The sequence below is a fragment of the Poecilia reticulata genome, linkage group LG13, assembly GCF_000633615.1.
Source record: "Poecilia reticulata strain Guanapo linkage group LG13, Guppy_female_1.0+MT, whole genome shotgun sequence".
In the NCBI taxonomy this organism is placed as follows: domain Eukaryota; kingdom Metazoa; phylum Chordata; class Actinopteri; order Cyprinodontiformes; family Poeciliidae; genus Poecilia; species Poecilia reticulata.
Window position 1 is genome coordinate 17,799,791 of NC_024343.1, and position 21,159 is coordinate 17,820,949.

The 21,159-nt window shown below is 38.0% G+C and overlaps 2 protein-coding genes across 2 annotated transcripts in view; both read right to left on the minus strand.

The window, feature by feature from the left end:
* relb (v-rel avian reticuloendotheliosis viral oncogene homolog B) overlaps window positions 1-3,137 on the minus strand; it is a 14,519-nt gene extending 11,382 nt beyond the window's left edge. Inside the window, exons 1-3 of the mRNA XM_008425760.2 lie at window positions 2,507-3,137; window positions 2,331-2,399; window positions 1,036-1,232 (exon numbers count right to left, since the gene is read on the minus strand). Of these exons, the coding sequence (XP_008423982.1) occupies window positions 1,036-1,232; window positions 2,331-2,399; window positions 2,507-2,531 (291 nt within the window). The 5' untranslated portion in view covers window positions 2,532-3,137. The remainder of the gene's footprint in view (window positions 1-1,035; window positions 1,233-2,330; window positions 2,400-2,506) is intronic.
* A 2,290-nt stretch (window positions 3,138-5,427) lies between these two features.
* On the minus strand, window positions 5,428-20,608 carry clptm1 (CLPTM1 regulator of GABA type A receptor forward trafficking). Its single transcript, XM_008425763.2, has 14 exons — window positions 20,494-20,608; window positions 15,550-15,683; window positions 14,486-14,609; window positions 13,996-14,154; window positions 13,769-13,886; window positions 13,598-13,683; window positions 12,991-13,111; window positions 12,647-12,891; window positions 10,875-10,968; window positions 10,564-10,754; window positions 9,580-9,675; window positions 8,788-8,923; window positions 8,036-8,203; window positions 5,428-6,697 (listed from the first exon to the last, which is right to left on the minus strand). Exons 1-14 carry the CDS (start codon window positions 20,542-20,544, stop codon window positions 6,534-6,536), a joined length of 1,887 nt encoding a protein of 628 aa, XP_008423985.1. The 5' UTR covers window positions 20,545-20,608; the 3' UTR covers window positions 5,428-6,533.
* Between the last annotated feature and the right edge of the window lie 551 nt (window positions 20,609-21,159).

A 21,159-nucleotide genomic window follows, 5' to 3' on the forward strand; every position in this document is an offset into this window, starting at 1 on the left:
CCATCCATCCATCCATCCATCCATCCATCCATCCATCCAACCAACCATCCAACCAACCAACCAACACAGAGGACAAACAACCATGCACACACACACTCACACCTAGGGACAATTTGGAGAGTTAATTAACTGTCAATTGACCTGACAGTCATGTTTTTAGACTGTGGGAGGAAACCGAAGTACCCGGAGAAAACCCACGCATGCACAGGGAGAACATGCAAACTCCATGCAGAAAGACCGGGGCCGGGAATCGAACCCAGAACTTTCTTGCTGAAAGGCAACAGCTCTACCAACTGCATCAGTGTGCAGCCCTCAACAGAGAAACACACAACCATAAAAACACACTCACACCCGAGACCAATTTAGTCATCAATTAGCAAACTCCATGCAGAAGGGAGTTTTCTGCATCTGTAAGGCGTGTCACGACAACAAATTTGGCTAGATGATAAATTGTTCCAGAAATGATTGCGATAAACGATAATATTGTTGTTTTGACCATTTTTTAGACAATATGACATAATGGCAAAATAATAAAGGAAGAACAAATTCTCATAGATCAATAAACTTTAAATTCCAATAAACATTTAACACTGAAACTGGAACACATTTTAAATATCAAAAATAAATAAGCAAAACAACAAATAAAATCAATTATGAAGTCTGTAAACAAAATTGTCCTAAAAATGGACGCATCGGACTGAAGACTTTTATCATCTAGTTTTTGGTAGAAAGAGAGAAAAAAAAGACGATAAACAATTAATCACGCCAATGGAAATGATTGAGCTTGTTTTAATTTATTATGCAATTAATTCATTCATTCATTATTGTGACTAATGCTAGCAGAGTTAGCAACAGCCTGACTTAAAACTTCGGCAAGACATTTGGGCCCACTTTCTTAGTACGTTTTTATTTTAAAACCAATGCAAATAAACCCTTTATTTTTGAAACCTCTAAGAAGAGGTAGAAAACTGACCAGGACTCAAGAAGAAGAAGAAGAAGAGCACTTTTCACTAAAGCAACCAAAGCGTTACTCACTGCAGTGCCTCTGGGTACCAGCACGGGTTTGGTCGTCGGTTGGAGGTTCTGCGGCAGGGTGAAGCCGTCCTGGTTTAGGACATCTTCACCCTCCGTCGTCCTCCAGAAGCAGTCTGGAGGAGGAGGAAGAGGAGGCGGGCCAGGAAGGGAGCCGTTTTGCTGTTCGTTGAAGTCACTGATGATTTCTGTAATTAGGTCTGCGTGCCAAAAAAGAAAAAAGAAAATGAGGAGCTCAGACTTTGCGTGCTATAATCCACTCACTAAACACTTTGGTTTGAGAAATAAGAGGTTTATTTCATCTAATCACATTAAAAAAACAAAAAGAACAAACAAACATGCGGTCCAATGGAGTAAACAACAGGCTACCAAAAAAAACAATGTGTTCAGGTGTGTATCGAGGTTTCTTCATGAATGCCACGGGAAAGGCTACTTTATTGCTAGAAGTGCTTTAATCCCTTGAACTTTTCCACATTTGATCACATAACAACCTCAAACTTCAAGGCTTTTCATTGGGTTTTATGGGATGTGCGTGATGCTCATATCCAGAGTTATACTGTTTGCAAAACAGCATTACTCAGACAGACATAACAGAGAGACCACACAGGTTGCCACTTAGATTTAGACTAGACGATCATGGTGAAACTGTTCTAGTTTAGCTCTGACTGGATGTTCAAAGCTCTGGAAGCATCTACTTCGCTTTCTTTCTGAATTGTCATAGGTTAAGCTTCAAACATCTTAATGCATGATGCTGCCGCCACCACCATGTGTCACCATGTTTTCAGGGTGGTGTAGAGTGTTGGTTTTACACCACACATAAGTGTACAGGGCAAAGAGTTAAACTGTGACCTCAGGTTTTCTGATTGGCTGTGGTCTGACGTGTGTCGCAGAACGGCTTCCTGCGTTCAAGATGCAGAAAGGTAAACAAAGCACACAGGAAAGACCTGAACCTAAACTCTACATTTCACGTTTTATAACTTATTCAAGCTGATTTTTTTTTAATATTGTTTGGGGGGGGGGGGCAAATATTGGAGTAATATGCCAATCTTAAGGCTATAAAAATGTTATTGCAAAAAAAAGAAAAGCATCAACATGCACATTTTCGAGAACTAGGCTCCTTTTTATATGTACTCTCCTCCGTTCACGCTCATTTTAGATAAAATGACCGGCAGAAGAAAAGTGAATCATTGTTTACTCAGACTATTGGCTCAGGTCAAGTCGGGACACAACGAAGCGTAACAAGGTTTGCCATGCCTCTGTGTAGTTACAGCGTAAAAAGCATCAAAAATAAAACTCACCCAGTTCGCCATTGGGAGTACAAGTGTGCGAAAACGCGTTGATCCCTGAATTGGGTGTTGGCTCCTCGGCTGTGAAAAATAACGATAATAATATTAATAGAATTACATGTACCAGGAGGACAGCGGTGAATTAGACGGTGACAAGCGGAAAAGAGCACATTTTAACCCCGCCATACCTTTGAAGAAGTCCATATCTTTCATCTCATGTGAGGAAGGTGAAGACCCTGAAGTCGGCCGTCGCGCGCTCGAGTCCTGTTCAACCCGGATGAGTCCAGGAAACGCTCCTCTGCTCTCGATCAGGAACCTGTCAGTGTGGGTTTCAGTCTAGTCACCAGCACGAAGTCTGAGCACTGCAGAGGTGTCGGAGAGCCTCGAAGACATGTGAGCAAAGCCGAGAGAGATGAAGTTCAGTGTTCTGCTCTGATTGGCCCGCCGCGCTTCGCGGAAATCCCCCGAGCGTCGCGTCACCTCTCCTGCGGGAAACCCCCCCTCCTGCTCCCTCCTGGAGCAGCTGCAGGTTTTACAGCATTAAAGTCTGTAGCTGAATTGACTATTACAGCGTCTTCAGCTCAAAGTAGACCTAACCTTTTTTTCTCCCTCTCTCCATAAGATAATCTGAGCTCACGTCTTTTCGCTTTCGGATTCTCGCTTCAGATCTCATGCAAAACTATTTGAAAACCAAATACATTTCAAGCAGCAGGCTGAGCCAACACTTTTAATATTGCTCCTGGTTGCATCAGCCTCTGATCCCACTTCCTTCACACACAAAGAAAAGTGGAAATTTCTGATTTGCTTCACCAATAACCTCTCTGCACGTTTAGTAGCTTCCCCCAAAGATGACGTGATTAATCGTGTGTTTTGACAGCTTTTTTTTCCCACCCAGAGTTTAGGAGGCAGTCATTGTTTTTTTGGGGGAGCAGCAGTGACACCTGCTGGTCACAAAGAGAAAAGATGATTTAAAGGAAAAGGAAAACGAAAGCAAAGCGTTTAGAGGAAGCAGTGACTCAGCAGATGCTCCCAAATCCACTGTTGCAGGATCACTCATCCTGATGCTTTTACACAGTAGGTTTCAAAGTAAAATTCCGGTAATAAACATGTTGCAAAATAGGCTTTTAAAGCAATAAAAAGCCTGCACGAGAGAATCAGACATGATCAGATTATGAAACCCAGCTACTGGTGTGCAGTTCAGAAGAATATCTACAACTACACATTGTAGATACGAGCAAGAACTGTAACCCACCATGTAAGGCTCAAATTTATTTATAAGACTCATCAAAAACTTCACAAGAATGATTACTAAACTTATTCTGAATTTTTAGTATTATGTGTACACAACACAACCCCGAATTTCAGTCAACCTCACCTCTGTTTACACCTGCGACACCACCCATGCGGGTGTAAATAAATGGCCCTTATTTTTAAACATAGCAAGGCAGAAAATATAGATGTAAATATTAAAACGAGGTCATTTGGGCCTTTTAATTGTGAGTTAAAGGCTCCCTCTAGGTGGAATGATTACACAACATTCAAAACAAGAATCCATGCAGGTTTAAAATTAAACAATGCCTCTTATGCAGCAGCCTGCTAACAACTTTAGTGGCCAATTAACAAGGTTCAGACATAATTCTGCAGGATTTGTGACGCTTAATAAAAATGGTACAGATCATTTTCTTTCCTGCAGGCTCAGCTTTTGAACATGGTCCATAAATCCTAAGCTTGAAGTCGGGGTTTTCCTCAAGTCCAATGATGGCCTGCTTTAGTCATTTCAAATCTAGTTTTGATGTGTATTTTGGATCATTGCCTTGCTGCAACACCAACAGTGGCTAAGTTTCCACCGTAAAGCTGCTGATTGGAGCTTATTTACTTTGTACAATGCAATACTAATGCTGGTAGCAAAACACACCCTGTAGTGTGTGCTTTGCTACCAGCGTAATGCTGACCGTTGTTGGACTGTCCTTAGGTTTCAAAAGTGTCGCCTCATTTTTTCCAAAAATACTTATGGAGGTAAAATAGCTCAATCTTTACTTCCAGATCTCAAATTCATTCATAAGACTCACCATAAACCTTCCAAAAACTAGTATCATTTTTCCAGTGAGTGATGATTAGAATCAGATGACAATGAGCCCAAACTCTACTAGTTTTGGAATGGATGGATAAAGGAGCCAGACAGATTCTTATAATAAAATATGCCTGAAAATTACATGTACAAATAGTTCTTTTATCCTCATTTTATTTCCTCTAACGTTTATACACATACTTAGTCTATATGCAGAGCTTGGAGCCAAAGTCAAATTAATTTTTGATGCCATTTAGTTAGTCGACTTCCGTGAAACCAACCAGTTTACACGAACGCTACCTGTTCTGCCAAGAGGTAGCGTTCGAGCCATTTCTAGCTCAAACAGTGAGCTAGAAATATACTGGAAGTTTGGCAATGGCTACAAATCTGGAGTTTGTAGTACTGGGAGTGAATGTGTACATGCCAATCTTTAAGGAAAATTCACTTCAGAAACAAGTCAAATTTTAAACCCAATTATTGTAAAACGTTATGAAGCATAAGGTGATTATATACTCTTAAAGGTATAGTCACTGTAACCGTCTATATAAGGCCAGTGGAACTCACCAAGAGGCAAACTGGCTTTTTTTTTATTACAATATGTACATTTTAGTCATTTATCTTAAGTGAAACTATAAAAGATTAATTGAATAATTTTGCTGTGATTGCTCAACCTATGTCAAGACCTACTAGCTTAAATTTTATACCAGTTTCAATTTCCCAAACCGATGGGTCAGTATAAATACAGCCGATTTTTCTAAACATTTAATATTTTATTTGCAAACAGAATGTCTATTAGCCGTCACCTTTAGGCTGCAGGAACCTGAATGCTGGTTACCGTCGTTTTGCAGACATACCAGGATCATAAGGGACGACAATTTAGAGGATTAAAAACTGGTTCATAATGTTGATGTTTTTAAAATACACAAATTATATTTCCTTCAATATCATTAGAAACTAATAAAAGGCAGTTCCATGCAAAAAAAAGTAATTGGTCTTAAACACAAAATTAGAAGTAAAATCTGAAAAACAAAGCATTGCATAGACATTTCAAATCACACTTAAGTCTTTACTATAAACATGGATGCTCAAAAATTTAATATGCACCAACATGGAACCCTTCTCTTTTGATTTACAGAGCTTAAAAAAAAGAAAGAAAAACAAGAGACACTGTAATTCTGTTAGAACGCATCTGACGTTTCCTGGTTTCCTGGCTGCTGTGGTGATTTGGTGACAATTAATGAAAAAAAAAAAAAAAAAATCAGACATCAGGCTGATGGGACACATAAAAATCAGGCTTCCAACTCATTGGTTTCTGTATATTTTGGACATTAATTATTAACATAAGTCTGTACAGTTTAAAGGAGATACAAAAGAATGTTTCAGTGACTGCAAAACAAGATTAAGTCATCAATATTATCAATATTTTATATTAATACCAACAAGGCTGTTATTTTTTTTCCTCTGTGTTCAAGTCTAGAACATTAACCATTTTTAAAATTGAGTGTAGTAGTCATTGTCTTGCAGGCAGCTCGTCCCGCGGGGTCGTCCGTCGTGTCTCCGGTCGCCACGTCTCGTCCTCCAGTGTGGCTCAGGACTTTTCCAGTTTCCTCCAGCACTACACGCAAGTTTCTAGGCAAACCCGAAACACGGTGCTCACATGGAATGAAAAGAAAAAAAATAATAATTCACAAGGAATCGACACAAAAGAAAAGTTGCACTTGGCCTCTTTCTTCCCTGTTTTAAAAGTTAAATGGAGGAAAATCTGGCAACTGTTCCCCTTCCAACATCTAGCCGAACACATCGTCACCCTCCGGAAAGAAATCTTACAGAATACAGTACGTCACGTTTTGTATTACTTCACTTGAACTGCAAAACGAGAGGGCAGGGGAGGGTGGTGGAACAGAAATAAGAATTTACCAAGTCTACACTGAATAGGACTCTCTGCGGATCCACAAAGAGATCAGAGGGAACAGTTAAACTGCAATTTTTTGTTTCTTTTTTTTTTTTGCTTTGTTTTGTTGGTTTTTTTTCCTGTAGCGGCGTCCATTAAACGGCTAACCGACCACTCCACTCCCTGCACTAACTTCCACAAGTCCTCTTCGCCCCGGCGGTTGGAACCACGGGAGAAGATAAGTGCGGGGTCGTGTTTAATCGTTCTTTTTCTCCCCCTCTGGTTTGTCTGTGAGGGCGGGCGTGGTCTCTGCTGTGTTGTTCTGGGTGTGGTCCAGTCCACTGGTGCCGAATTCATTCACTCTGTTGGGGTCGACCCGGTAGATCCAGCGCTGGTAAAGGTAGATGAAGAACACCACGTCTGCAGGAGAGCAGTCAGAAGTCGGGTGTGTCAGTGAATCTGTGCGGCTCAAAATTAGCAACACATTTCAGAAAGCATCATCAAAAACAAAAAAAATATTTAAAAAATTAAAATTATACAACAAATAGTTGGAGTTTAGCTTTGAGGTTTTTCTGTTCTTATAAGTATGACCTTAATATCCAAACTACCAAATACGTTGCCCAATAAAACGTTTTCCAAATGATCACACTACAACCACAAACTGCAGTGTAGAATCTACCAACAGACCAACTATTTGTTGGACACGCCAAAAATTTGAACTTTGAAAGTGGCAAGAAAAAAATTATGGTAACAAAAAAATAAGCATAAGAAGTTAAGTTTGCCACTATGAGCCTTTTGTACAAAGTGATCACTGCAGTAGACAGCTGTCTAAATGACGTTTTCTTGAGCTTCTTGTGGATTTTTATGTTATAAATGCACACGGACCACTGAAGTGGACACCAGAGCATCATAAAATACACTATCAACTACTGGCCATCAGCTGCAAGGCCAAGAACATTTTTGTTAAATCCAATATGGCCGACAGATGGAAAAGCATGCCGACCGACCCGGTCACTCCTTCAACTGTAGACGACTCTTACAGGTAAAAAATAAATAAATAAATAAAAAAAATAAAAAAATTAAAAAATATATATATATATATATTGTTACATCAAGTAACCCCTAAAGAACAATACTACTGATGCATTTTCCAAATAACTTTGTATTTGGAGAAAATCTTGCAATAAGCAAAATTACAATAAGCAAAATTCAAAATTTTTAGAATATTTACATTGATTTTTAATATAAGAGCTGAATCAAGCCTGCTATCTTCCAAATTAAAGGAAAACCGCTTATAAGTAGCTACAATTAATTGCCACAAGGTGGAGTTGGAGGTTTAACTACAGTAAAAGTTGAGGCGGACATTCCAGCATTATTGTAATCTGGACAGCAGGTCTGAATCATCGCTGGACTGCTAGAGCAAATATTTGTGAGCTCCATTTCTGGTTGATATTAAACAAAAGAATTTGAGCAAATCTTCCTCCAAACAAACACAAAGCCTCTGGATTTACTGCCTCTAAACTGAAAATCTAAAATGCATCAAACAAAAACAGCATGCATCACTTTCTAGTCACAACATTCTCTGATTAACATAATTATCAGCTGGTATAGATTATCAGTTAAATATTTTAGTAGAAGGTTACAGGACTTCTCTTGTTTCATGTTATTTTGTCTCTCATTTGCCTTCAAGAAACGAGAGAAGTCCAGTTGTCGTCTTCTTCTCAAGCACTTGGGAATTTACATCAACAAAGGACTTACCGTCTCTAAGGCATCCTATCCTGTACATCATGGGCATCTTAATCACAAAGGCAAACAGGTCATCAATAAAGGTATTGAGAGCCTTGTAGGTGAGCATCCTCCACGGGAGGTGAGCTACAGACTTCATTTTGTAGTTGATGAATAGCTGCGGTGTCATTGTAATGAAACCTAAAAAGAGACGGAAAGCAGCTGGTTATACAATCAACTCAGTAAAGCAAGCAGGAAACTTGCCAGAGTGCAATTCAATGTCTAAAAATACACAAAGCCTTAACAGAGACTACAGGGAATATAGATGTGCAACTATGATGCAAGTATAAAAACCAGCAGGTGTATTTGCAACCAGGTACAGTTTAAGGGATGCAGCAAACCTGACAAAACATCCCAATAAAACGATAGAAGCACGCACAGGAACGTTTTTCTGCTGTAATCTGAATATTTAAGACAACCAGTCTGTTTATCTAAAATACTAAAGAATCAAACAGCATAAAACTTTCAATCCAAGAGCTTACCTTGTTGATATTTCATATATTACTGTCTAAAAGAAAGTACGTGCAGGTACTGTTTTTTGGGTTTTTCCCACTATTTTCAATTTTTAAAAAAAAAAGTCTTGATATGACATTTCAAGCCTAAATTACTCTAAATCTAGATTTGTTTTTATTTACATGGTCACAGCTGAGATTATTGGACATGTTCTATGCAGCAGAAAAAAAAAAACACGTATTAAAGGGCATGAAACCATCAGATAAACTTACCAAAGGTTAACAAGAAGCCATAAAGCATGCTGAGTACCCAGGAGTACCAGCCTTTGTGCTCTACGTACAATAAACTGTAGACGGCGTAGCAGCCGAACAGAGGATAGAGCAGCCATGACAAGTACCTGAAGGCCATCTGTTAACACAACAACACAGAACGGAGGTCAATACAACTCTGTGTTACTTACATACACTGATGCTCATTGATGTAAAATACAATTGAATAAAAAATATCTCAGACAGCATTAAAAGACCCGTTCAGGTCATTCAGCAGGCATCAACATTCAGGGTTTCCTAAAGTAAACAACACTGTTGACTGATTCAACTTCATCAGCCCAGGTGAATTCAATTTAAAAAGTTAAACTCTTTTTAATGTTTGTTAATGATGATTATTACTTCTGTTACTTGGGCAACATTTTCCTTTCACTTAACTTTTCAAAAATATGCTTCGACACAATACACTGAATATAGCCAACCTTCTTTAGCGATAACCATGTTAAGCTTTCTGCCCCTGGTCCTTACTTGTAGAAGGTGCCAATGACTATTTGCAAGACGGCGACGACGCTGGTCAGCAATACCAACGTTTATAACAGACCGTAGAGTCACTTCTCTACCAGAGATCCCTTTTACTTAAATTTGGCCTTTAATGATATTCCAGCTTTATTCTTTTTTTAAACTATGCAAAATGTATCAAAGTATTTAGTTAATCTTTACATGAGTTTCCCTTTTTAACTGAATTTACTGGAATAAACATGACTAGAGTGCTGCATCTTGAACATCATGCAAACTTACGTCATCATAGATTTTGGTTGAAGACTCCACATATGTTGATTTATCTTTGAATACCAATCTTGGAAGAATCCCTGCGATTTTGTTCTCTCGGTCCAACTAGAGGGAGCAAAGAATAACGATCAGAACAGAAATTCACATAAATCTGGTAAAAAGTAATAAGGAATGAGCCCAACCCCTACAATTTCCCACTATAATTCTTGCCATGATGTGCTGAAGGGGGGTTAGAAAGAGTAAGAGCTTCTTAAAGAGATGGAGGCCAATTTCAAGACATCAATTAGGGCTATAATGCAAAGTCAATTTTCTTTTCAATTATTTTGGATATATACGCCATTTTGATAACTACTGAAGGCAACATAATTGCTTGACTGTGCGATAAAATGATACTTTATCTCTGGAAAATACATAATACCTCCTCCAGCTACATTACACCAGCTAAGCTAATTTAAATAAAAAGCATAACATGTTATATTATAGGCTTGTCAAGATAAATTTTGCCAGACGATAAATTGTCCCAGAACTTATTGCAATAAACGATAATGTTGTTTTGAGACAATTTTCAAGTAATATAATGGAAGAATAATACAAGAACACTTCCTCAAAAATTCTGATGAACTTTTAAACGTTGAAACTGGAAGATATTTTTAATATCCAAAATAACCAAAACAACAGAAATAACAAATAAAATTAATTTTGAGGTCTTTCACAAAAAGGGATAGTTGAGACCAGAGCACCAGACTGAAGACCAGTTTTGATAGAGAGAGAAAAAAAAAGAAAAATGACACGTCAAGCAAATGAAAATTAATTATTATTAATTATTGTTCGAGTTTATCATACAATTAATTGATTTATTGTTTACTGTGACAGGCCTAGTTATATACATACACATGTTTAATTTGGTTCTGACTTAGCTTGTTCCCTAAAACGTAGAAACTTCCCCAGATTTTACAGAAAAATGCACACGTTGGTTAGTGTTTATTTACTTACCCTGACATCCATAACCTTGGTGATTTTCCACAGATCAATTAGAAGACCGATGAAGACGCTGACTTGCACCACAAAGTTGGTTTCGTTGTCCAAAATGTACAGCAACACAACAAGAGACTGAAACACCCCAAATATGATGGAGCGCACAGACAGTCCTTCCAGAGATTGTCTACTGTTCCAGAACTGGATATCTGATGGGGAGGAAAGAAAAGAAGAAAAACAGAGGATGATGTGGGGAAGCTCAGCTGGGAGACCGCACTAAAACACCTTTGTTTTTGATGAAAATTAAGAAAAAATATCTGCCTACTCACCATTCTTAAAAGCGAGGAACTCAAAGATGCTGTGTACAATAGACACCACAATGGTGAGTCCCAGCAGGTACGGATTGGTTTCCAAGAGAGCGACCTGTACAAGGAAAAACAACATTTTAATGTTAAAGCGTACAAGTTAAAATGTTTCTCATCTATGAAAAACAAACCCCAAAAAAGTATTCACAGGGTTTATTTAACTAAGATAACAAAATCACACTAAGACTAAGGAAGAGCCAAATCAGGTCAAGTTCTGAATAACTAACTGAAATATCCTTTAATACAAAAAGCAACAAAAATATCTACTAATGTACAAATGACGCAGATCTTACTGAAACTCATTTTTTAAATATTGTGAACACAAATTTAATCATCTTCATTTTTCCATCCTTCTTGTAATTTGAAAATATTCCTGCTCTTACTCTCACCTTTATTAGAACAATGTTTACAATTATTTAGAACCAGAGGTGTGCCGATTGATTGGTCACTGATCATAATCGGCCGATTTTCGTGAAAAAGTGCATGATCGGTGAACGGTGATCATTGGCTCTTGTTGCCGATACCGATCAGCATCTCATTTCGCAGCCTGTCTGTGCAGATGGTCTCCTCTTTCCTTCACACTGCGCAAACGCACAGCAACAAATCCTAAGTGATGTGGAACTACAGTATAACGCACTGAGTGAATGGGGAAGTTTGCGTGTTGCGGCGGAAAATTGAAGCACGTCAAAATGCATCAACACAACGAAGCTAATACGACATAAAAACAATGCCATACTTGACAGAGTTTGGCTACATCGAGGCTCACTGCAGTAAAAAAGACATATGGAGGATCAGATAGCAGGTAAAGCATCGCACAGCTACAAACACTCACCCGGATTAGCATGACGGTCAGAAAGCTAACAAATAACCCGCAAAATTATTTAAGTCTTCGAGCTGCGATGTAAGATGCTGGTTCTGCTCTCGCTGTTGAACCGCTGCTACGCTACAGGTAGTAATATTTCACAGACGGAGCGCCGCTTCTGCTCCACCTGGTAGTGACTCTCACACCGAACCTCTGCTTAAAGCTGCAGCATCTAACCTAAAAAAATAAATTTTACATACGTATTAAAACTTTCGCTGTCCTAACATGAGACGGATAATCTCTAAAAAAAATAATCGATCTCCTCCCTGCTCTGCATAATTACTCCGCTCAGTCAGAAACAGCCACTCAGAACTAGCAGTAATCAGCTAGCCGCCATGCTATCAGGAAGTTTCCATTCAGTAACTCAGGATTGTTTATTGTAATGGAACCTGTATTTGCCTTTGAATGTTAAGTTTTATACTTGAATTTTTTTGGCAATGAGGTTTTATTTTGGCTCTTTGCATTATTTCAGAGCCTTCATATGTTTTAAGTCTGTTAAAGATAGTATTACCAATAGCAGCACAATTTGCAGAATGCCTGTTTTGTTTAGTTTTCTTCTTGGAAAATGTTATTAAAAACACGTTTTTGTCTAAATTAAGGTGAATTCATGGTTCCTTTTTCCACATAATGTAACCGGTAGCGTTTATGATAAAAAAATAAATAAATAATTATCTGATCGGTATCGGTGATCGGCCCTCATGGGTGATCGGTATCGGCAGGAAAAAACCTGATCGGCACATCTCTATTTAGAACCCTGCAAGTTTCTTCTCTGATGTAACGTGATAACAGTAAAATTAATAGATTACACTACTGCAACCAAAAATGGGACAACTAACATGACATCACATCATTGTATTTAGCTGTGGGCGCTCACCTTGACGGAGTCTTGGTCTTCGTCAGATTGCTCGTACGTGTCCTCAGGCAGGAAGTTCCATGGTGACCGAGCATTCTGGGCAGCGTAGAGCTGCCAGCGCCACAGGGACAGCGGGCAGTATGCGAGCCTCAGCGGGAGTTTGGTCAGGGTCTCATTGATGGGATAGTAGTCCTTCTGCAGGTTCCAGTAGTCATTGAAGTAAACTATGGGGTAGTAGTCGCCACTTACTGCGTCAAACTTAACATCTGAAGTCAGACACAGAACAACGGCAATATCAGACGCAAAACCAATAAGCTAGAAATTCAGTTACAACTGAAACATTTAAAACAGGAAGTGAAACTCACATTGGTCTAGAGGGGGTGGGACAGAGCCTTTCACCCAGGCTGTGTGATCATCCACCATATTAATGGTCAGGTTGGGGTGCCAGTGGGAGATAATCTCTACTGGACCGTGGCTCTCTGCCCGCTGTGAGGAAATATAGTTGAGACATTTTAGAGCAGCAACAGCCAACAACAAAAAATAGGAAAGCTACTTAAAAAAAACCAGATAAAATTTAAATAAATTATCTTTTACTTGGGTAATCCAGTTCGTAGAACAAATGTGTTGGTGCTTTTATGCTCATTTCATTTAGATAAGAAAATATTTCTAGTGATTAAATTCTTTGCTCTCTTTTCTGTGTTCAACCTTTCCCACGAATCTTTGCTACATTACATGTGATTTTGATATGAAGCTATTAGACCAACTGGTACAGCTAAGCTCTGTTACAAATGAAAAAAAATTATGGTTCTGATAAATGTATCAAATGTTATTTTGAAAATCTTTTCCTCCCTTTCCTTAAACAATAAATATTTTTGCCCCCTATTGAAATCGGGGATGTTATGTCAGACAAAAATGCAGGGATTGGACAACATTTTAGTCATAACTGTGTTTTTTTTTTGTGTGTCAGTTCACCTTAATCATCTCAGGATCTGCTTCCGTCTCTCCTGTGAGCAGATTCTTAGTTTTCATAAATTTTCTTCTTTTGAATTTATTGAGCACTGAAAAAAACAACAACAAACAAAGCAGTGATCAGTGGTTATTTAATTCCTGTAACAAAAAATCTTGTGTATTCCTGCTCCTTACTTTTTGTTGAATGAACTGTTGCCAGCCTGCGGTACTGCCCCTTGCGTTTCGGGTCGGGGTGGAATCCACTTTTTGTAAAGTAGACATGAATGTACAGGGAGCCGTTCTGCTGAACTTTCTGCAATCAAGCACCAAACGGGAAGACATTAAGAGTCGCAGACACAAATTTATCAAAGTTCCTCTTCCACTGTAGAACCCTCCTGCCCCCCATTCTCAGAAACCCCTACCTCTGAGATGTCTAACTCTTTATATTGCTGGTAGCAGCCATCTCCACTCTCCCCTGTGGCCCAGTCTCCGTAGACCAGGTCCCTGTGGAACCAGAAAAGGGCATCTGTGTTGTTGAAGTCAGAGAACACCTCCTCCTGGGACACGTAGATGTACAGGTCCTGCAGGCACGGTGAGAAAAAAAAAAGGGTGTTTATCTTATTACAGTGTCAGGAGAGACGCAGCCAGATAGGCTAAGAGCATGCTAACACTCGGCCACGGTGAGATTACGTTAGGGATCCCAACATGAGGGCTGTTTAGGAATGAAGATCTTGAATACATTATTCTTTTTATATGTATAGTACCTTGAAAAAATATTAATGCCTACTAAATTTAAACTCAAATTTTGTGACAGATATTTCACACAACTTTCAAAAGACACTAGATATTGTTATTTTTTATGTATCTTTAATTCACATAAATGAGAAAACAGGAAGAGGAAAAGCACTGTACCATGAGGGTGTCTTTGGGGAAGAGGTTCCTGCTGGGTACTCTGGGGGCCCCTGCTGGTGTGTTGGGGTCAGGAGTGGACGGCCCTCTGCGGAACCAACTACTGATTGCCCAAATTATGAAGATTCTGGAGAAACAAGCAACACTAAATCAGTAAAATGTAGATTTAGCCGACATACAGTTGAATGTAAAAATTGTAGAGAAGATAAAAACATGTCAAATGTCATTTTTATTTTATTGTGGTACTCGGATTAAAATCGGAATTTGATTTCATGTTGAAACTTTTAACTTTTTTATTTGGTGGAAAGGGGAATAGGTGCCAACAGGACGACGCCACGCCACTTAAGTGACTGATAATTAAAATTCTAAAATGTTTTGCTTGTTCACCATCAACTAGTTGGAGCTTAAGTAGTAATATATTTCATCTGGATGTAAACATCATTAAGTTGATCATTGACTAAAATCTAAAAACGGATTAAAAAATAAAGCCTTTACTGTCCCATCTTGCAGATTTAAAACACCAAAAAACAGAACACCATAGAGTAAAAAAAATCACCAATTACATCAATGAAGGAACAAGATGTTCTGCTTTATTAAAATGATATCGCTTTTTAACTGCAGTAATCAAATGAAGATGACATTTGGATCAATTAGAAAAAAGAAAATAGCTCTTTCAGGAAAACTGAAGAAGCAGCTGAGTCAGGACAACAAAAATGAAATAGTAATACAATAAAGTTTCTATTTCAGGACTCAATATTTTTCAACCATTATTCTTTTTTTTGTCCTCTGCTTTATGCTTCAATTTACACAGAAAAGATGGTGACTCAGAGAAGAGAAGTAGAAAGACTGACAGCAGAGTCTCTACACAGATTTGGAGCACAGTGAACTAAGTGACCTGCAGCCCATTATTCTCCACCAACTTGTATCCTTCAATAAAACAGTGACTCCATAATGATTCTAATAGAATACATAACCTTTTATTAATTATTACAATGACACGCTAGTCCTTTATCTGCCAGCTGGCGAAATAAGTTTCTCAGTCTGAATTAAAGGTAAGTAAAGCTCACCTAAAGAGGACGCCTTTGATGACCTGCCAGGCATTAGGTGCTTGTTGCTGCTGCTGCTGCTGAGGATCCTGGACATTTTCAGCTGTCTGCACAGTCTGACCATCTGTTGTTGCAGCGGTTCCATTGCTGCTCACCTACAAACACAAACATGAAAAAGATGCAAGTGTGGCCAAATAGAAGGTTAATTGGTGATGCAGCAGTGGGTAATGTCACGATGTCTCAGTGGAAACCAGTGTGTAAATAAGTATTGCTGAAAGAGAACTTTGATTTGCTCAACAAATGAACAAAGTGAGAATAGTATTAGTTATTACAAACATTTTTATGCAACTTTATTACATACTTTCTAATCTAATTTGTAATTTTCAACTGATTAAAAAACCTATAAAAACAGACAGACGTAAAGGGAAATTGGGAAATAAAAAGTCTTGCAATAGATATCTTCTTCCATACCTGGAAAATACCTAAACACAAAATATCACACTTCACATTTTTTTTAAGATTGTGCAGAAATTGCAACTGGTCAAAACTGTAAGAATCTAGATAAGGACAAGATGCATGATGGGAAAATGTCTCTGAAAACATGTACAGTAGGTTTTTCTAAACATTTACACTTTAGTTAGCCACCAAAAACCTGATCCAAGTTAAAATGTATACGGTAAATTTCCCTCTAATTGAATACAAATCACCTTGATGGATAATAACTGATCTTTTTAATTTATGAGGCAATAACTAAGTAAGATTGTTTTCTTTTACAAAACACCTGAATGGTGAAAGAAATGGTGTTCATAATATTCTATCAAAATAAATTAGAAAGCCTTAAAAGTAGAGGCCAAAGGGAAATGACCTCCATCTCATACTCATCTGAAGGTTTTAGTCTCTGTAAATGATCGCTTGGATCAGTAAAAGCGGATATTAGTGGTCACTTTACCCCAAGCTGCAGCATGCCAATGTAACCCCCACTCCCCTCTGGCAAAGCCACAGTCTATTCAAGTATCACAATAGACAAGCACATGCCAAGTCATGAGACTCATTCACTATCCATCTAACCATCTAATCTGCTCTGTTGTTACAAACACAAGGGACAGCACTGGTTGGCCTCTAAAAACAGACAGCGCAAAGCTAAGAGTGTCATCAGTTTCAACAAGTTATGTTTGTAGCTTTCAAAGACAACAAGGAAATGAGAAGATCTGTAGCATCCAACAGGCTTAGCAACATAATAAACCTCACTGTTGAAGGCTATGAAGTAGACAAAAATAGGGCTTTTCATCCTCACTACCACATCCTGCTATGCAAAAATAAAATGAAGCTAATAAACCGGGACATAAACTTTTGTTTCCTAGATGGAACAAATGTATAGAAAACCCAAATATACACTCAGCAATAGAAAAAGGTTCTCGCTCCACCTTAAGATAATAATGCACACCAGCTGAACAAAGTTTAATCATTGACTAGGTTGTCCAGCTAAATGATTCACACTAGTTTTACCCGTCTATCTGGGATTAGAGACAAAAATCAACACTTTGTGACAGCAATACCATAAAAAAAGAGTTTGGAAAGATTTATTTTTTGTGTGACAAGACTGGTTCACCCAAGCTTTCCAAAGTTACATTCAGATTTAATGCAAGAGAAATCTACCCTTGACTAAGGTGCTGAGATCAATGCTGTAACAGAATAGAGCAGACCATACACTTATGATTAAATCTGACCAGGCGTCATCGACTGACGCCCCTCTCAAAACGTCGTCTCAGAAATTTCCCCAGATTAGCAACAGGACATTTAGATAGCTGGGAAACTGCTCGCTCTGTAATTAATTGTAAATTTATCTTTGCACGGCATTTGTGTTGCCCAAGAGACACTTAATGCATTGTCCCGAACGGGAACATGGAAACCAGAGCGAAGCATCCTTCTTTCTGGCAGGCAAAATTCTGAAGGGTTGTAAAATTTATCATTCAAATGCATGAAGTACATTCACAAAATTCCTGAAGATGCTGTCAAGATTCCCAAACAGAGATAAGTCTTGTTTTTTAGTGGCAACTATGTTCTAACTCAAATACCTTTGATTCATTTAGAAAATTAAGTAATCCCTTTGAAGCTGATACAAACATTGTAAACTAACATTTGATAGAATTAACATACATGATACAAAAATGTTGCAAATATGTTTGTAAAATAAATCTAAAACTACATAAGAGTTTTAGTTTTAAAACTACCCAACATACGATAATCCACATTCTTGGCCTTTTGTTGCCACTCACTGCTGCTTCATCCTTCATCTAGTTTCATCTGTTTGTGAAATATGATGCTCCGAATTTTTATGGGCATCAGACTGAAGCACACAGGAGAGAAGTGGTTTAAAGTGATGATTCACAATGACCTTTAGTAACATGTTATGATGACTAATGTTCAGAAAATAACTGTCTTTTGGCAACACTACACTTAGAGGGAACAAATACAAGACCGTGGGCCTTTTCGACCAGCTAGATAACACGTGTTTGTCAAGCGTATACAGTATCTTCTGGTTATTTAGTCACCTTTGAATGTCTTTTGTTTTTTAATATCTCTTTTTCCACTTCCTTTGGTTGCTTCCATTTCAATAAGATCAATCTCTGCCTGGTTATTTACATTTAAGTTCTCCATATTACTATTTTACTTTCTATGGAAAAGTTGTATCTTCATTGTTCTAGTTCTTCACCCAGGTTGTTTTCAGCTGTGTTACGTTAAGCACATTAAGAAATCTTTCTACAAATATTGCAACTTTTATGCCACTAATGCTGATACACCATGTTAGGACCTCAGACTTTTAGTGGAATAAATGTCCACTTGATTGTTCCTCCACTTTTGATATTTACATGCAATATTATAAATATGCAGTACAAACAATTAAAAAATGGCAATTTTCCTACTTTTATGGTCTTATTCATTTCAAGTTGTATTTAATACAATAAGAAGTTCATTTTGTAAATGTATTTTATGATTTAAAACAAAACATATATAAATTATGATAACAGGTCTGCATTTACATACCACAGCATCTACAGTTAGCTATGTTCACTGAATGCATTACCCATAAACAAAAAACATGCCCATCTTTTAAATAAAAATATACTGCTGCGTCTTTCTATCCTTCTGCTTGCTTGAGCAATTTAATCTTACAAATTGAGAATAACAATTTTTTTTTTAAGAAATGGAACTACATACGTATCTACGACGCCCAAAGTTTTAAATGGCATGGTATGTGGTGGTCAAATATCTTTAATAATGTGATCCACCCACCGTCCACACATCTGGTCAGCTAGTCAGACACTCCAAATTAAATCATAGAGTTGATAGAGCGTTTGTGGTTACCATTGTTGAGTTTGATTAGCAATTAATGGCTGTGCTATCACCTTAGCAGATAGAAAACAGATTTTTATCTGTTATGGGTTGCAGTTTTTACATTTTTTTATAACACATACACACTCAAAATACATATTTTATCCCTTTTGCTGTTAGTTATCTAGACAGGACTAATTGTTAAAAATTTGATCCAACAAAAATGTATAAAATATAGTTAAAAATGAATAGGAATTCTTAAATAAACCAAACAGTCTGGATGAAGCTTTCAAGTACCTTTATACAAAAAAGGACTCAATCAAGATTTGGAAACAATTTATGTCTCAGTATGAGAATTTCACTATATATTTTATTTTGAGAAAGATCACAAGCTTCATGTTTTTTTGGTTTCATGGTAGTTGATGTTTTAAAATTGTGAACATATATTATATATACAGTAACAAACATGACCCTTTGGCTAATGACAGGACTATTATACATTTAATTAACTAACATTTACTCTAACTGCTGAAAGGTGAAACATTCAGTCATGATTGTTCCTAGTAGATTTCAGGCCAATATGATGAAAATATTTTTTAATTCAGCGTTTTGTGATCTTGGGACAAAGTAAGCTGAGGAATATAAATGACCTCAAATTTAAGCTTTTAAAAAACAAAACTCTTCATCCGTCTTTGCATAAAACCTACACAACTGATCTGATTTTTATTTAAGATTAATTTTAGTGCTTTTTCAGAGTAAATAGTTTGAGTTACAACTATTCAAAATGGTAATAGTATAACTAATTTCAGGTTCTTTTTCCCCAGAAATAAAGCTGATCCACGGCACTTTAGATGCCAATAAAAAGGACTGAAACTGCCCTTGGGTGAAGGTTTCACAAGCCATAATGGTCTAATACAGAATGTATATCTTTTGAAGGATAGATCGGTTCAGATTTGAAAAGTGTGGGTAGATTGCTTGAGCCAGAGCTTTTTAAAGCTGTCCAGGAGCCAAAAACGGTCGAATTGAAGCCAATTATGCTTACTTTTTCATTCTGTAAAGAGACTGCGTAGGAACCTTGTTCGGCAGTTTTTGGCTAAGCTACATCTGGTTCCCCCACCTGACCAACCTTAAGAGGCAGCGTTTCTGTCATTTAAAAGGTCACCATTCACACCGAAGAGGAAAATAGCATGTGAAAGGGTTTAACTTAAAGTTGAAATGAGTGAGAACACACTGGCCCAGTTAATCAAGCCATGCTGCGCTGACCAGGTTCAGGCCTTGTGATAGCTAACTGTCACGCTGCGGTTGTCAGCTGGTTAAACACCAACACATTAAACTTAACATATAGTTGGGATTATTTTAAGGTTCGCCTTCGGGTACATTCTCTACTGACAACACTTCCTTTGCTCCGTATCTCGACTCGTTAACCGTCCCGGTTTCACAACACACCGTAAGCGGCGACGGGAGGTCGTTTTAAAACCAACCGGCACTGACAACGTCACTGAGGCTCGCTCAGCGACGGTTGACACGGTTAAATGTTAGGACGAGGAAGCGCTACGTTGAAACCGTCAAACCGACTCCAACTCTCCGAACGTGACGAGTAAAAACCCGCTGTAAGGCTGTCATTCATTTTACCTCTCCGTTGCTGACTGTCGGTTTAGTTGACTCGCTCCCCTGCGTCGCCATCTTTCCTCGTCTCTATCGCGCAAACACCACACTTGCTGGATGGGAAACTGCGCTTAGTCTCGCGAGACTCCCGCTGTACCGTCATCGGAGTGATGTACGGTCTTGTGAGAGTTCCTTCATCGCCCTCTCGTAATGCTAAAACATCTACCGAGTTGCAAACAAATAACTTCATAAACAGAAATAAAAATAACAGTATTTCATAATGTTAAGCACATATGGGTCATTAATTTTCTGGTAACTTGATGTTATCAAAATCAATTATCTATAATCATGTGGTTATTTGATATTTCAAAACAAAATGTTTTGATATGGAAAGGTTTTTAAAATTGAACGGGATTATAAAGGTCATCATGCCACAGCTTATCAGATTCAGATCCACACTTTATTTTTCCGAGACATTGGACTTGCTGGTTGGTATGCTTTGAATCTCAATCTGCAAGATAATCAACATGTTTGAGTTTAAATATACAGTGACATTATCTTACGACTTTCTTTGGTTTTATTAACCACTCCTTGGTAAGTTTTCCACAGTTCAATGTTTTCTCATTTGAGGACATTGGCCTTCACTGAGGTACCGATGCCCTTTCCAGACTGATAAATGTAACTGACTTCTCA

Coding starts and splice junctions, on each gene's coding strand:
- clptm1 (XM_008425763.2), bottom strand. CDS start 20,544: ATGGCGACGCAGGGGAGCGAGTCAACTAAACCGACAGTCAGCAACGGA. Junction 15,684..20,493: donor CGACAGTCAGCAACGGAGAG/GTAAAATGAATG, acceptor TTGTGTTTGTAG/GTGAGCAGCAATGGAACCGC. Junction 10,969..12,646: donor AAGACCAAGACTCCGTCAAG/GTGAGCGCCCAC, acceptor TTCCTTGTACAG/GTCGCTCTCTTGGAAACCAA.